The 15,229-nt window shown below is 45.3% G+C and overlaps 1 protein-coding gene across 2 annotated transcripts; it reads left to right on the top strand.

The window, feature by feature from the left end:
• The first annotated feature begins 454 nt into the window (after positions 1-454).
• ISL1 (ISL LIM homeobox 1) lies at positions 455-12,340 on the top strand. Of its 2 annotated transcripts, XM_065661884.1 has the most exons (7): positions 455-583; positions 714-822; positions 1,634-1,823; positions 4,793-5,052; positions 6,962-7,248; positions 8,684-8,851; positions 11,074-12,340. In XM_065661884.1, exons 2-7 carry the CDS (start codon positions 795-797, stop codon positions 11,188-11,190), a joined length of 1,050 nt encoding a protein of 349 aa, XP_065517956.1. In that variant the 5' UTR covers positions 455-583; positions 714-794; the 3' UTR covers positions 11,191-12,340. The 2 variants fall into 2 exon arrangements, with proteins under 2 accessions (XP_065517956.1, XP_065517955.1); XM_065661883.1 differs by lacking the exon at positions 11,074-12,340 and having other exon boundaries at positions 8,684-9,682.
• Positions 12,341-15,229: the final 2,889 nt, after the last annotated feature.

The raw sequence follows: 15,229 nt of genomic DNA, 5'->3' as shown, positions 1-15,229 counted from the left end.
AATGGAAAACGTTATACATATATATATATGTGTGTATATGTGTGTATATATATATGGAAACGGTAAATGCGGCACGGTGAGCCCAAGAGGGGGAAGGAGAATGAAAGGTGTGACGGGAGATAAGTGTCGGGGATGGAGAAGAGCGACAAGAAGAAAGTATAAAGGGAAATACAAATGAGGAGTGAGGAAAAGTTGCCTCTGAGCTCCCGAGCCGGGACCGCCGCACCGCCAGACGCTGAAATGTGATAATCAGAGCAGCTGCGCCGCGCAGCCCGCAGCCAATGGGCGCCGCGCAGGCGTGACGTCCCCGCGCGTGACGTCAGGCCAATGGCGAGCGGGCTGAGTTGGAGCAGAGAAGTTTGAGTAAGAGATAAGGGCGAGGCGAGTGCCCGAGCCGCCAGCGCCCAGCTCGGCACCGCCGCGACACCGCGCCGCGACACCGCACACCGCGACACCGCACCGCTCCGTGCAGCGCGGCCGGACCCTGCCGCGCCCCCCGGCGCCGCGCCCCGCACCGCTCCGCGCCCTGCCGCACCCCGCGCCCCCTTCTCGCTCCGCAGCCCTGACAGTATCTCCCGCGCCGGTGGTGTCTTGTTTTGCCTTTTTGTTTTTTTTTTTTATTTTTCATTTCGAGTGTCTTTTTTTTTTTTTTTTGCTTTTGTTGTTAATACTTCTACTTTTTTATTATTTTTTATTATTATTTTCATTTTTAGCGACAGCTCTCAAACCTACTTTGGGGTCTTAAAACGAAACCGTACACCATTTCACTGTGGACATTACACCCTCTTACAGATATGGGAGACATGGGAGACCCACCAAAAAGTAAGGCGGAATTTTTACCGTTGTTGGAATAAATGTACTGTTTATTGTAATCGTCTCAGGCAGGCTAACTGCGAAAGAGATGAAGTTCATTTGAATGGTAGAGAAGGTGCCTTTGTTGCCATGCCTGCATGCTTGTTATGTTTTAGCTTCTTAGCCTTGTATGTTACTAGCCTGGGGTCCTGCTCTCTTTTAAAAGTTTGGGGAGCAGACAGGATTTTAATGGGATCTCCAAGCATGGAGCCTGAAATTCTCCTCGTGCTAGATCGCGGTGAGGCTGACTACCCAGCACCTCGTCCGTGTAGGGAAATTAGCTTTAGACTTGCAAAAGAGAGCAAATGACAACCGTAAAGATGCTTGTTCTTGCTAGTAGCCTGCAGTCCCCTCTTCGGTGGTACAGGGCTGAATGAGAAGCGCACCGAGACACGCGTCCACCATTTCCAGTCACAGCCTCTTAAAAAATGAAATCAAGCATACAGGTGCTTTCCCCGTGAGGCAAGGCATGCAAACAATAAAACGAAAATAAAACACCAAGGGAGTTTGGAGTTTTGATTCTGTGCAAAGCTTGCGAAATGAGAACCTTCACCCCTAAGACTGTTCACATCTGCATTTTAGCATATGTTCCGCCTCCTTTCTGAACGAGGCATGGTTTTGATGGCACACTTCAATTGCCATCCAAAAGTGTGATACTCAAAAAAAAAAAAAAAAAGGCAAAGCTCCCAGAGTACTCCCTATAAGGGAACGACACTAAAAGTGTGTTTATCTCTGTAGGAGTGCAAGCAGCTAGTCAATCACGTATTTATTTTCATTTCAGAAAAACGGCTGATTTCCCTATGTGTTGGTTGCGGCAATCAAATTCACGATCAGTATATTCTGAGGGTTTCTCCGGATTTGGAATGGCATGCGGCGTGTTTGAAGTGTGCAGAGTGTAATCAGTATTTGGACGAGACCTGTACGTGCTTTGTTAGGGATGGCAAAACCTACTGTAAAAGAGATTATATCAGGTACGCCATTTATGTTGTTTAATTCTTCAGTGATTTTCCTTTTTCAATTTTTTATTTAACTTTATAAATCTGACTGACGTAGGAAGAGGAAAAATTGTGCGAAGAGTCTTGAAACGACAACTGTTATGTTTCTAAGTGGTTTCGCTATAGATATACAGGCAAGGAACAAAGTTAGAGGAGTCAACTTTTTTGTTCCGCAGATTCAAATACAAATTTCTGTATAAACCCCCCCACTTTCGGGAACAGCTAGCGACTGTGAGGGACCCTCCCGAGGACTTTGGCAATGCATCCTGTGATTCTAAGAGTGGGAAATCGTAGGTAATGCAGCAAATTTCACTAGTGTAGTAGTAAACGCAACACGGAACTGAAAGCTTTTTAACAAAACCTGAGAAACCTATGTCTATGTGTTTTTGCAAAGGCATAAGAAAAGTACTTAGAGCATGTATGCCGTAAAAATAAATACACGGGGGAAAAGGAAAAAAAAAAAAAACCACCACACACAAAACCCGTTATTTAACTCAGGCTTATCAAAAACAAAAAGGCAAAGAAAAACAAAAACAAAACCGAAGTTTCCTTTAGAATGAAGGATTCTTTCATGGGGAGGTTAAAACCGAGACCGAAATGTTTCTTTGCTAAAATAACTGACATTTAATCTTTTTAAATATTAACCCCTTTGGTGATATCTGACTGCCTTTTCTTTCTTATCTTATCTGTACTGATGAATTAGACAGAGCAGATCAAATTGCCCATCATCTGTTCGCGAACAATTGGGTATATTTAGATAATGGAACCGCTTCCTTCCTCACATTAAAATCTGGTAACTGATAAAATGTGAGAGTTGCCAAACCTGACACTATAGAGAAGCCAAAGGAGGAATTTCGAGTGTGTTTATTATTTGTGCTCCTGGGTCATGCTGATCCGTTTCAGTGTCGCCTACTGGGTTTGCCAAACCAGAACTTTGCCTGACACTGAGGTATGGACAGTATTTATTTTTTTACAGAAGGTTTGGGGACCCAGTACCTATCTATCCACCGAAGGTACCTTTTCTAGTTCCTTTGTAATCCTGGATTGAATAAAGCACTTGAGTCTTGACTCCTCCAGTGCACAATTCATAAACAGATCATTCCTTCAAGCCATTGTGAGACTTGCTCAAAGTTTAACCATAATAAAAAACAGACGACATTTTATTTATTTATTTATTTATTTATCTATGTATGTATTTTTCTTTCTTTACTTTTAAACGCACTTCGGAGCTGTGCTTTTGACTATCGCCTTTTTACTAATTTCAAATGAAAGGGAAAGGTTTGTACTGATATGTGCTCACCTCTCTCCTGCTAGAACTCAGTGGGAGAAATGAAGAAAAAAAAAAAAAAAAAAAGAAGAGCAGCTCTTTTCAGTTAAAACTTGGAACATTAAATTTGCTATAATTTTAAAAATCAGTTGGACATTATGTGCAAGCCGTCTTTGAATTAAACCGTGACCCAATCTATAATTGACAGATATGTGGGCACTCCCCCAACTTTTGTACCTATTAATGCATGCATTCTGCGATTGCTCTGTTCTTTTTCTGCTTAGCTGTTTTTTGGGGGAGGGGGTTCTTCTCAGAACTTTAATTCGGAAATACATAGATCTACATGTAGATTTGTACACCTCTATAGAGTCAGCAGCTAAAGTTGTATGTAAATATACATCTGCACCTACATGCATACCCTACAGACTATCTCTAAGGAAGTGTACTCGTGAGGAAACGGGTTGAATATTAGCTCAGCTTTAGCAATAGCTTTCACAGTTCTCTGGATCGTGTGCGTGCATATGTGCTTGTACCCCCCACATTTGCTGAAACATGTTAACGTTACCTAATGCCAAGGAGTCCGTCAGAGGAGCACTCGGCGGGAGCCGAGAGACTGCAGTTCTAGGCACCCGAGTTGGAGCGTTTTCTCATGTTCATCTGTTGATAGGTGAACTGTCCCACTCTCCTCCACGGGAGACGAGGACCCCACTGCTTACGCCAGAAAGCCATTATTTGCAGCTTGGGGCTGTCAGCGAGAAGCTGCCCTTTCACTCATGCTGGAGAGCTTAAGCTCTGGGGCAAGGTGGAATCGTCTGAGGGGGGTAGACGGACCCGGGTGGGCTGAGGCAGGGGCAGGCTGCAGAGCCAAGTCACCTAAAATGCTTTCTGGTGGGGGGCGGGTGGGAGTTTCACTGCTATATACGTGAGCGTGTATACACATATCTAAGGAGTGTGTGTAAAGTAGACCTGGTGAGATGGGACAAGAGTCCACGCCGCTGGCAGAGCCGCCCCTGCTGCTAAGTCCCAGGGTCTGAGCAGTCGGCAGCCCCGCACGCATTAAGAGCGAAGTGTTGAGTGGGTTCCTTGCGAAATAACACCTTTAGGTGAGGATGGCATGTTTGTGAGTGAGGAGTGGATGGCAGCTTTGCCAGCCTCGCCTTTGCCCGGTGTACCCGGACTTTTCGGTTCAGCCCTGGGACAGGCTAGATCCCATCGTAAGGAGGGAGGGAAGGCGAAGACAGGGATGCCCCGCCGCCTGCTGCAGCCCATGTGCTGGGGCAGGAGGGGAGAGGTCGGCATCTCCTCGGGAAGGAAGGGGGTCGCTTTTTTGTTTCTACCGCTGTTTCTCCTTCCACCTCCGCAGCCCCTTCCCTTCCCCCTCTCCTTACACACCGGTGTGTCCGGGTCCTCACCGCCTTTCACGGCAGGGTACCGGCAGCAAACAAATCCTATTTATTCCTTTACTCTACTGGCTTCTGTATTTTTAAGGCTTGTTTAACTACTGGACTGCGTGTGGCGCGTCTACGCGGGGCCACGGGGCTGCCCACGAGCGGGAGTGAAAACCTCTCTCTTTTTTCTCCTTCCTTCCCCCCGTCTATTCTCTGCCCTCCCCATTCCCTTTCCTGTGCTCTCTCTCCTTCCTTCCCTTCTCCTTCTATCTGGGCTGGGCCCTGCTCAGGTTATACGGCATCAAGTGCGCCAAGTGCAGCATCGGCTTCAGCAAGAATGACTTCGTGATGCGCGCCCGCGCCAAGGTGTACCACATCGAGTGTTTCCGCTGCGTGGCCTGCAGCCGCCAGCTCATCCCCGGCGATGAATTCGCGCTGCGGGAGGACGGCCTTTTCTGCAGGGCGGACCACGACGTGGTGGAGCGGGCCAGCCTGGGCGCCGGGGACCCGCTCAGCCCCCTGCATCCAGCCCGGCCGCTGCAGATGGCAGGTACCGCCCCACACCCGGCGCCGCGGGACCCCGCGGGGTTCAGCGCAGCCCGGCCCCTCTGTGGAGGGAGTGAGCAGCCACTTGCACCCAGTCCCGCAACCCCGCGGAAAGGAGGCCTCGGGCGTGCGCGCCTGCGGAGAGGTGGCCGTGAGAAAACCCCGCGCATGCGGTGCGCATGAGGCGGAGTCACCTGCGGGGGCGCGCCCCCCATCCTCCAGCCCTCCCGCTCCGGCCGTGCCCCGGGTGCGGGGTCTTATGTGTGCCCCCCACCCCATTCGTGGTCAGGCCGGTGGCCTAAGCCGGAGCGGGACGAGCCGCTGCAGGGAGCAGGTCTGCGGCAATGAGCTCTCCGCTTCCGGAGCTTGTGGAGCTAAGCACCGGAGGAAGAGGGGTCCGAGGAGAGACTTCGTTACTACAGGCGAGCACTTAGGCTGTAATTTAAAACTGTCAACAAGCTAATCTTCGGTAATTGCCTTTTAAAGTGACTCTGCCTTCCTGAAACGTTTTATGTGATTTGGTGAGAATTTCAGCTTAAAACTCGGCGTTGTAACTTCACAGTCCCCCCCACCTTACAACTTTGCTTACATTTTTATCTCTCGATGAGCACATCAGATACTCAGAGACGCTTAGCTTTAGGAAGGGGCACGCCTCTGAGGCAAACTAGGCTGGGCAGTATAAGACTGGCTGCCGTTATTGCTATGCAAGTAGCTGTAACTCGAAAAGTTGTTTACAAACATAGCTATGTTTAAACGGGCTCGTTTCCCGCTTCTGAGCCACTTTCAGGTGACACATCTGTATACAGGGAGAAATAATTCCGTAGCTGATCACTGCAGGATTGTATAGAGGTGGTGCGTGCTCCCTACAGCATGTTTATGCATGTCTCTGAAACGCATATTGTGAGGGCAGATACAACACTGCTAAGACCTGAAGCTTCGTATCGTCTTTATAGCATTTGCTGATTTATTGTTATAGTCAAAAAAGTCGGAACTCGATTGTACAAAACCGAAGACTTCTGAATATTAGCTAACCAGAGTTTAAGGGGATAGGGGGGGTCAAATTACATCTATATAGCTACAGCTACGCAATACACATAAGAATATCAAAATCACGCGAATACTTTCAGTTCTTGATGTACATACCCATAGGTTTGCACTTCTTGGTGGTTTCCACAAGTTGCTAGGCTTGCTCCCACTTCAAAGAATTGGCGAAACATTCCTATTTTTTTCAAGTATTTGTCAAAAGTCGACATAAATTCATCTAGCACCTCCACTTTCTAAGATAGACTCCTTCTTCCAAGCTCTGAGATACTGGGCTCTCGCTGGGTTTTCCTACAAGGTCATGATGCAGTTGATTTGGCTTGTTCTGCTTCTATTTGGTGGCATCAAAGTGCCGGGAGCTGTTGCATGTTACCCCGGCTTTTGGCTAAACTGAGCTTGATTCCGTATACAAGAAGCAGACAGAAAATATGATTAATATAAGAAGTATTCTTTCATTAATTTTAAGGCCAATAATCTGTTTTGGTGATTTGTCAGGGAATAAATACATAAAACCCTCCCACTCCTTCCCGAGTGCACGCACACCTTGGCGAACTCGCTCTCTCCTGTCAAGTCTCACACAGGTTCATGCTTCTGTCATTAAGGGTTTTAGGGGGGTGGTTTGTTTTTGCAAATTAATTATCTGTGGAGTCAGAAATGTCAGTCCTGTCACTCCACCGGCGCATAAAGCAGAGGAGGCTGCAGGAGCTCAGATAGATCTGACTGCTTGAATAGCCTTTGAAAAGCGGGTTCACCACAGCCCCCCCCCCCCTTCTTTGCCTCCCCCTGTCCCACCAGCTTAGATTCATAGCCTCTGCAGACTCCCTGCTTTCTACTCATGGGGATCCTGTTCCTCCCTTCCCCTTCCCTTACAGCAGAACCTATCTCTGCCAGACAGCCAGCTCTGCGACCCCACGTCCACAAGCAGCCAGAGAAGACCACCAGAGTCCGGACTGTCCTTAATGAAAAGCAGCTTCACACGTTGAGGACCTGCTACGCTGCCAACCCCAGACCTGACGCCCTCATGAAGGAGCAACTGGTAGAAATGACTGGCCTCAGCCCGAGGGTCATTAGGGTTTGGTTTCAAAACAAGCGGTGCAAGGACAAAAAAAGGAGCATTATGATGAAGCAACTTCAGCAACAGCAACCCAATGACAAAACCGTAAGTGGCTTCAGCTTCTGGCAGTGCACTGCCTCCCTTCCCGAGGAGAAACGCCTGGGTTGTGTCCAGCCCGGCCAGCCTCCGGGGTCGGTCTGATGCTTTTGATTTTGAGGGAGCTCCCTTAAACCAAAGAAAGTGATAGCGCTTAACTATTATCCGCTTGTTTCTGTCGTCAGTGCAATTAAAACAGACCATAGCGAGAAGCCGGTATAGGCTGCTCAAGCGAACACATGTCATTTTGTGGATCTAAGGATACGCAGAGGATTAGACTAACTTCTCTGCAGCATGAATTGCGACCTGCAAAGCTTAAGGGATATAATAAGCCCAGCCTTGTGTAATATTTATATTGCAAATGCAAAGCAGTCCTCGAGGGGAAAATGATGCTTTCGCCCTCTTCAATGGTTTTACGCAGGAGTAAACCCAGAAGTAAAACCCATGAGTAAAAGGGAAATTTGATGTATTTTCTTAGCACTTTACATACTACAATGTGCATACGTATGTTTGTCAGTGCATTTACTGCAACAAGAAACAAATGCAAGGCGAAGTTTTTTGAATCACCGTCGTGTTTACAGGTTACTTTAACTATATATAGTCATCGTGAAGAAATATATTCAGTTCTTGTCTGCGGGCATATGCACATGTGGTGCAAATAAGCGGAAAGGAAAGCGCTGGGTACAGCAGAGCGAACTGGCTTTCTCCCTTTATAGTCAACTTTTTTCTTTCTTCTTCTCCCCTCCCCCCTCGTTGTTGTTACCCACTTGAAGAAGAGTCTGTTTTTCTCCCTGTGTATATTGACTGACCTGAGAATGACTATTAATTCATAAGGCTGCCTATTTAAGTGGAATTTAAAGAGTTTCATTTTACCGTGTTGGAATGCAATAAAACACCATGTTATTAACTCTCCCGAGCAATATATTCGTCGAGGCTCGGAGTTATTTTTGTATACAGTGCTTGCACCACAGGGCGTACTGGGAGGGCTGGGGTTTCTTTTTTTTTTTTTCTGTGTGTGTGTTTTGGATAGACGTACCCCAGGTTTGCCGTGCCGTGGTTATACGATACAGTTTAAGGTCATGCAAAACAAAACCCGCCTGGATGCGAAATAGAAAGGCATAGAAAGGCAGCATGATTAACCGTTTCTTGTGCATCGGCAGCCAAGATAGAGAGTGCTCGTGTTTTAGAAATCTTGGGCTGGAGGGGGTATGCCTTGAGAGAAATGGGAAGGATTAAAGTGAAAGAAAGTAAACTTCCACCTTGATAAATGCAGCGGGTAGGAATAGGCTGACCTAGAGTAGAATAGAGTAAGACATTCACAGCAGATTAACAAAGCAAATACGAGCGACTGTATAGATAAGATAGAAAGCAGTTTATTGACTCAGCGCTTATATACAATAAAGTTAACCAAGCTCATTAACATCTTTTGCTGGGCTGTTTACAGAATATCCAGGGGATGACGGGAACTCCGATGGTGGCTGCTAGTCCGGAGAGACATGACGGTGGTTTACAGGCTAACCCGGTGGAGGTGCAGAGCTACCAGCCGCCCTGGAAAGTACTGAGCGACTTCGCATTGCAGAGTGACATAGACCAACCTGCTTTTCAGCAACTAGTAAGTGTCGGTTCCCAGCCGGAGCAGGCCAGCCGGTACCCAGGGCAGAACAATGGGGAATTCCCTAAAAGTACCGGGTGCCCTCAGAGAGATGAGCCATCCAGACTAGCCGGGTTTTCCTGAAATTGCAAGGTGAGCATGACGACACTTTGTAAACGTGGCGAACTGGATTGATTTCACAGGTCTTGGTGTGAAACCTAGCTTAGGGCACAGCAGGGCTTTTGCTGAAGTGAGACAGAGATGGATAAGGCCTGAAGTAGGTCTCAGACTTAACTTAGCTCACACACCCCTGAAAACTGAGAGATCCAGAGATCTAAAACATTCCTCACGTGTAAATTGTATGCACATTGGTGAAAGCCTTTCCTAGAACTCACCCCTCCCCAGTTCGGACCAATTTTGCCTTTCTGAAGTAGGGTAGATTTCAAATAGTTGATTGCAATGTCAGCCTGTGCCACTGTTCTTTTCGCACAAACACGAATAGCTTAATTAAAGTTTTTAAGTCCTTGTTTTAAGCAGATACCTCCAAATATAACTTCATATAGCTATAACTTAATATAGCTATAGATACATACATACACACAAACATATACATACATATAGCTTATGTTAAATGTTGTTTGGAAAGGGAAGTGTTAGTACATATTTAGGTGAAAAAAAATCAAATATAATAAACTGCCTTAAGCCAAAAGAAAACAGACCCCTTAGAATAAATTCTGTTCTTAACTCACTTCCTCATAGCCTGCGTCACTTGGCAGCTTATAAGGGACCATATAATCTAATACCTAGGCCCAACAAGGTGAATTAAGGACAGAAGTTCAGCCTTAATTCAATTTCTTGGCCTAAATATATTAAAAACTGGATCCTTAAAATAATAAGATACGTTTTTCAGTGATTCAAAACCCAAAAGTTAATAATAAAAAATTTACAGACTTTTTTTTTTTTTATCTGCTGGGCATTTTTTCTGACATGAAGCAATGGAAAATGTAGGCTTGTAGCTACGTCTAGGATAGTTTTTCAGAACTTTTCAGTGCCAACCCCTCTTGGAGGATTGCTTTTCTTTTGCCTGGGGTGGGTTGCAGCGTGCTTCCCCTCCCCTGGCACACCGTGCTCTCTCAGGAAGCTTTAGCACAGCAGCAGGACTGTTTGCATCATCTTACCTCTAGAGCAACCACAGGTTTTTCTGCTTTAGTCAAGCAGTCAAGGAGACACGAGAAAAAAATAATCTCTTTTGGCTGCCTTACTTATTGTGCCTTAACAGAATAGATGACCTTAAAAACTTCTGATGCAGTGAGTTTCTGTATGGAATAGTTGTAAAAAAGCGGAGAGAGGAGGGACGGGCAAGGATGAAAGATGGATAGTCCAAATACACACACATATAGGTAGATAGATCTTTAGATAGACAGGTCAAGATTGATATATTATAGGACACAATGTCTGATACTGGAAAGAGTTAAAATAAAGAACAGAGACGTCTCTAATCTGGAGAAGGCCTTGATCACAGGATCGGCCAGCTAAATAGGTGCCAATGAAATGCTTTTGCATTAGTAAAGCTCTGCCTTTCAAACTATCCCTTTTCCCATAGCTGCTCCCAAACCTACGGGAGCCGCAGGGCATGTTAAGATGGAGAAGTGTGACCTTTTTTATCAAACTGACTCTCGTTAAAAAGAGATAGCACCCTCTTCAAATCACAAATGACAGAGGGTGGCTTGTTTCAAATGCTTTCTGCTCCTGGATGCTCCTTCCACGTTTATTTTAGCATGTGCACAAAAGAGGAAAGAAAGTAACCTTGCAGTTTCGTGTCAAAAAACCACATGCACTCTTAAATAATTGACTAGAACATCCTGTTGGGATTGCCAGTCTCGGAAGACAGGCAAGAAGGCCTCATTAATAAGTTTGTTTGTTTACTTGCTTGATTTTTCAGTCTTTCATATTTATTTTTCATTATTATTTTTTTAACCTGCTTTTTTTTACTGTGATTTGGCCGAAGGCCTTAAGAAGATTCCTGTGAAGTCAATGGGGAAGCTAAACAAAGCAACAAACTCTGACACAGCCTCCTGTGGAGATGTGTCAGGCCGTTTGGCTGCATGCCTGTGTATTTATTTTTGCGTTCTTCTTTGCCTGGTACTCATCTTTGATTGTTACACTCGTAACAACACTTCTTTTTTTTTTTTTTTTTCCCTTCCTTTTTTCCTTTTTTTTTTTTTTTTTTTTTTTTTCGTCAGGTTAATTTTTCAGAAGGAGGACCCGGTTCCAATTCTACTGGAAGTGAAGTAGCATCCATGTCTTCTCAGCTTCCAGATACACCCAACAGCATGGTAGCCAGTCCTATTGAGGCATGAGGAACATTCATTCAGATTTCTGTTGTTGTTGTTTCTACCCTTACCCTCACCCCTGCTGGAGAGAGTGGGAAAGTGATCTTGTTGGGACTCCGAAATTTAGGGGGGAAAGTATTTAACAGCCCTGTAATGAACCTAGCAAGGAACCGCTCCATGAAATGAACGGAGTCATGTTTGAAAAGACAAGCTAATATGGTAGCAACACTGTGAAGACAATCATGGGATCTTACTAGAATACTTTAAAAAAAAAAAAAAAAAAAAAAAAGAAAAAGAAAAAAAGAAAAAGAAACCCAACAACAAACCACGCGCTATTCAATGATCAGAGGAGGATTGAAAAGACATTTTCAAAACTTAAAGGATTTGTACTCGTGGCTCACAAAAAGAAAAGAAAAGAAAACAAAACAAATGAAAAAAATTACCTGTTCATTTGACTGCACATCTTAGGAAGAAACCAAGGTAAAGGGACCTTCTATCCAGTCTCTCCCAATCCGAACGGTGCTGTTTCTATATTGGTGATTGCCTTGCCAAAAGGAGCTCCAGTAGGTTTTCCATCATCAGGAAAGAGACGATGTAGCCCCGAATTGTTGAAAGATTCGTTGCAGGAAGGTGGAGCTGCATTGGTTTGCAATGTTTTTAGTTGACTCTTACTATGGGGATATTTCCTGGGTCTCTTCTAGCATGTACTGTAGCGGGGTTTTGGTTTTGTTTGGTTGAGATCCACTCTCTTTATCAAGTCTGAAGCGATTTAAAATAAGTTTTTGAATTCCTCTTTAAAAAACCAATTTATAAAAACATTGCAACAAGTTATACCTCTATTTTGCCACAAAGCGTCTCGGGATTGTGTTTGAAATGTGTGCCGTCCAAGAACCTTCCCCTCCCCCAAAGACGTGTATAGTCATTGGTTAAAACGACTGTTTTTCTCTTTCCCTTTCTCTCTCACTCTCTAAAAATAAAGAGAAAAAAAAAAAAAAAAGAAAAAAGAAAAATGAAAAGGAAAAAAGAAAAGAAATCCCTTTTTGTTTGCTCTTGCATTGCAAAATTATAAAGTAATTTATTATTTATTATCGGAAGACTTGCCACTTTTCATGTCATTTGACTATTTTTTGTTTGCTGAAGTAAAAGAACAAAAAAAAAAAAAAAAAAAAAAGGAAAGGTTGTACCGTGGTCTTTGAATTATATGTCTAATTCTATGTGGATTTTGTCTTTTTTTTTTTTCTTAAATATTATGTGAACTGAAAGCGCCATATGTAGAATTATTATATCTTCAGGACTATTTCACTAAATAAGCGTTCAAAATAGAGAAAATAATAATAATAATAATATTAATATTAAATAATGAACAAAGTTCCCTCTTTTAAATATTTACAAGTTAGCAGCTAAAATACCTGAAATAAAATATTGCATGCAAAGCAGGTCGTTAGTGAATAAAAGGAGTGTGATATTTTATTGCAAGTATTAACGACCAGCTTGTAAATTTCCGTTTCAACAACTATATCAGGGCTATTTGGATGCCTTAGCTTTCAATCGATAATGTTAGAAGCTCTCTTGTCCCCGTCCCCCCATCCCTTGCCCTTAAAAGTGATATTACTCTAGGCATGATCTGACATAACGTTAAGACATCTAAAAAACTGGGAACTCAGGCTTTTTTGCTGAGTTCTGTTATTTTTTAAAAATAATAAAAAAGAAAGTGCTGTATACCAAAGCCTCGTTGTTGAGATTGTTGAAGTGACCTGTACTTTAAATATAAGCTCCTGATAAAAGGGACGCTTTTTGCTTAACAAGTCAAGTATGACCATTATTTATCAGTGTCTGCTGTCAAACGATTGAATAATGCTGCAGGAGGTATACGTTATGGGGATATTGCTACGAAATTGCACGAATAGTGTTCCTTATTTTCTGTCGACTTCCCTCTCTTCACTCCCTCTTTTCTTCCTTTTTTAATTTGCGGGGGAGAGGGTGGTGAAAGCTAGAAACGTGGGTGATTTCTTGGGGAAAAGTATAAAAACAAAAAAAAAAAAAAAAAAGGGTTGTTTTTGCTCCGAGTGCTCCCTAGTGCTCCCGGCCAGCACAAGACAAAGGCTCTCTTTAAAAAACCCTTAACTGGAATATACGGAGATTTTTAGTCTGACAAAGACAAGTTGGTTTGCATGATAGTTGCTCCAAACTCTAATGGTTTTTTAACATAACCTTCTTTTTCCTCCCTTCTCGCCATCTCAGCCCACCCTGAGCAAGCTCAGCTATAGAGACAAACCATTTCGACAGTACAGAGAACATTAAAAAAAAAAAAAAAAAGTCTAATACAAGGATTTCAATCATCCTGATTAGAAACTGGATTCATTTTGTATGCTCAAGTGTAATACATTTTTGAGTACTTGATAAATATTTAAATAAATATGAAATCTACCTTAAACTGTGTGATCAGTAACCTCTGTGTTTTTATGCAGGATCAGAGGCTTGGTACCACGCTTCGGGTTGTGGGAGGGAGAAAGGGTGTCATTTCTGCGGTGGTTTAACCTGTAAGTTGCTTGAGTAGCTCTTATTGACCCGGGGGAAAGAAGATGGCTGGGGAGGTTGGAGACCGACTTTCCGACCTGGGGTGTGTCTTCAAATGGCACTGGAAACCTGTAAGGTCAGGGCAGCGCGGGGGCCTTTGCGTTCACCCTTCACCGCCTGGGAGCTAACGTGTAGGGGGAGAGTCACAGGGTTACGCTGGGGGGGAGGGGAGTCACCCCGCGGGAGACCAGCTTCTCTTCGGTGGGTTGCTGTGACACCTCCCCCTCCCCACTTCTCCCAGGATCGTAGGGTCAGTGATGGTCTGTCGTCTCCGAGGGCTACACGGGAGGGAAAGGTGGATTTTGGCTGTTGCTCCTTGCCAGTAGGCAGCCCCCCAGCTCTGAGCTGTGCTGCGTGGAGCCCCGCGGTCCCGGCTAGCCCTCCCAGCGGCTGGGGTTGCCGCCGAGATAAGCGGCCTGGCGGGAGGCAAGGGTTTGCGTTTGGGCTGCCAAAGTAGCATCTTGGTCCTCCAAGAGCATAGGGCAGAGTGTCTTCCGAGGGCTGAGGGCGGGAGCCCCGGTCGGGATGTGCCTCCACTCACACCTAGGGCCGGGCTCCTCCTTGTGCCCGGCCCTTCCCGGGGGGCTGTGGTCGCTTCTGCTGTGGTTACCCAGGGTCTCCGCGCCCCACTCCCGGCTGCAGATATCCCTCTCCGGGCCGCCCGCTGCGCAGACGTGCTGCCCGGGGTCACCGGAGCCTTCTCCCGCGAGCCTTCAGTTAAGCACAACTCGTCCTAATACAATATAATTTCTCCTGTATGTGCGGATAGGGGATTCTTCTATGGCCTTTGGGTCTCTTTTCTGCTTCATACACTTGTGGCATATTTCCCTCCATTCCTCCAACCTCCAATGACTATTATCCGCCATGGAACAGAGACAAACTTCCGAGAGGTCCCTCCTAATGCCTTCAGGAGAACACCCTTCCTGAGTTTGGAAAGGATTTGTGCAAGCGAGAGAAAACATCCTCTTGGTGAAACGCGCGTCTTTATAGTGCGCTGGGCACGTTCCTACTATGGTTCCTCTTTAGGATACGGGTACGGCCGGCAATTAACAGACCCAGGTCCTCCGGTTTTCTTGCTCCAGCCTCCCTCAACAATGTCAAGTAAGGTCTGTTAAGCCTTGATGTAGTTTCTCTGAGAATTCTGTTTGCACACGCAGAGACCAATATTCAAACTCTTCTAATTTCAATATTTGTACCAGGTTAATTAAGTCTCAGCATCTCCAGACGACGTAGCATCGAGACACAGAAGCCGGACACATGAATTCCAGCGCTGAGATCAGCCGAACATCTCAACAGTAAGTGCTTGCCTTTATATATATATACACATACGTATTTCAACAAATTCACATTGGGTCAACCAGAGATGGGCCGTGGGGAAAGAATGAGGGGCCCCCCGGAGGTGCCGGCCCTTGGGCCGCCGAAGCCGCCGTGCAGCTTTCATAAGCGGTGGCGGGTGATTTTCACGAGCACCGTTTCACGACCCCCTGGC

This window comes from Lathamus discolor, chromosome Z, assembly GCF_037157495.1.
Source record: "Lathamus discolor isolate bLatDis1 chromosome Z, bLatDis1.hap1, whole genome shotgun sequence".
Classification (NCBI taxonomy): domain Eukaryota; kingdom Metazoa; phylum Chordata; class Aves; order Psittaciformes; family Psittacidae; genus Lathamus; species Lathamus discolor.
The sequence above is the reverse complement of the archived record's forward strand: the minus strand, read 5'-3'. Positions and strand labels throughout refer to the sequence as shown.

What these genes read in the sequence shown, in the direction of transcription:
- ISL1 (XM_065661883.1), top strand. Translation starts at nt 795, where the DNA reads ATGGGAGACATGGGAGACCCACCAAAAA. An exon ending in CATGGGAGACCCACCAAAAA is followed by an intron (nt 823 to 1,633) that starts GTAAGGCGGAAT and finishes TTTTCATTTCAG; the next exon opens with AAAAACGGCTGATTTCCCTA. An exon ending in CCGGCCGCTGCAGATGGCAG is followed by an intron (nt 5,053 to 6,961) that starts GTACCGCCCCAC and finishes CTTCCCTTACAG; the next exon opens with CAGAACCTATCTCTGCCAGA.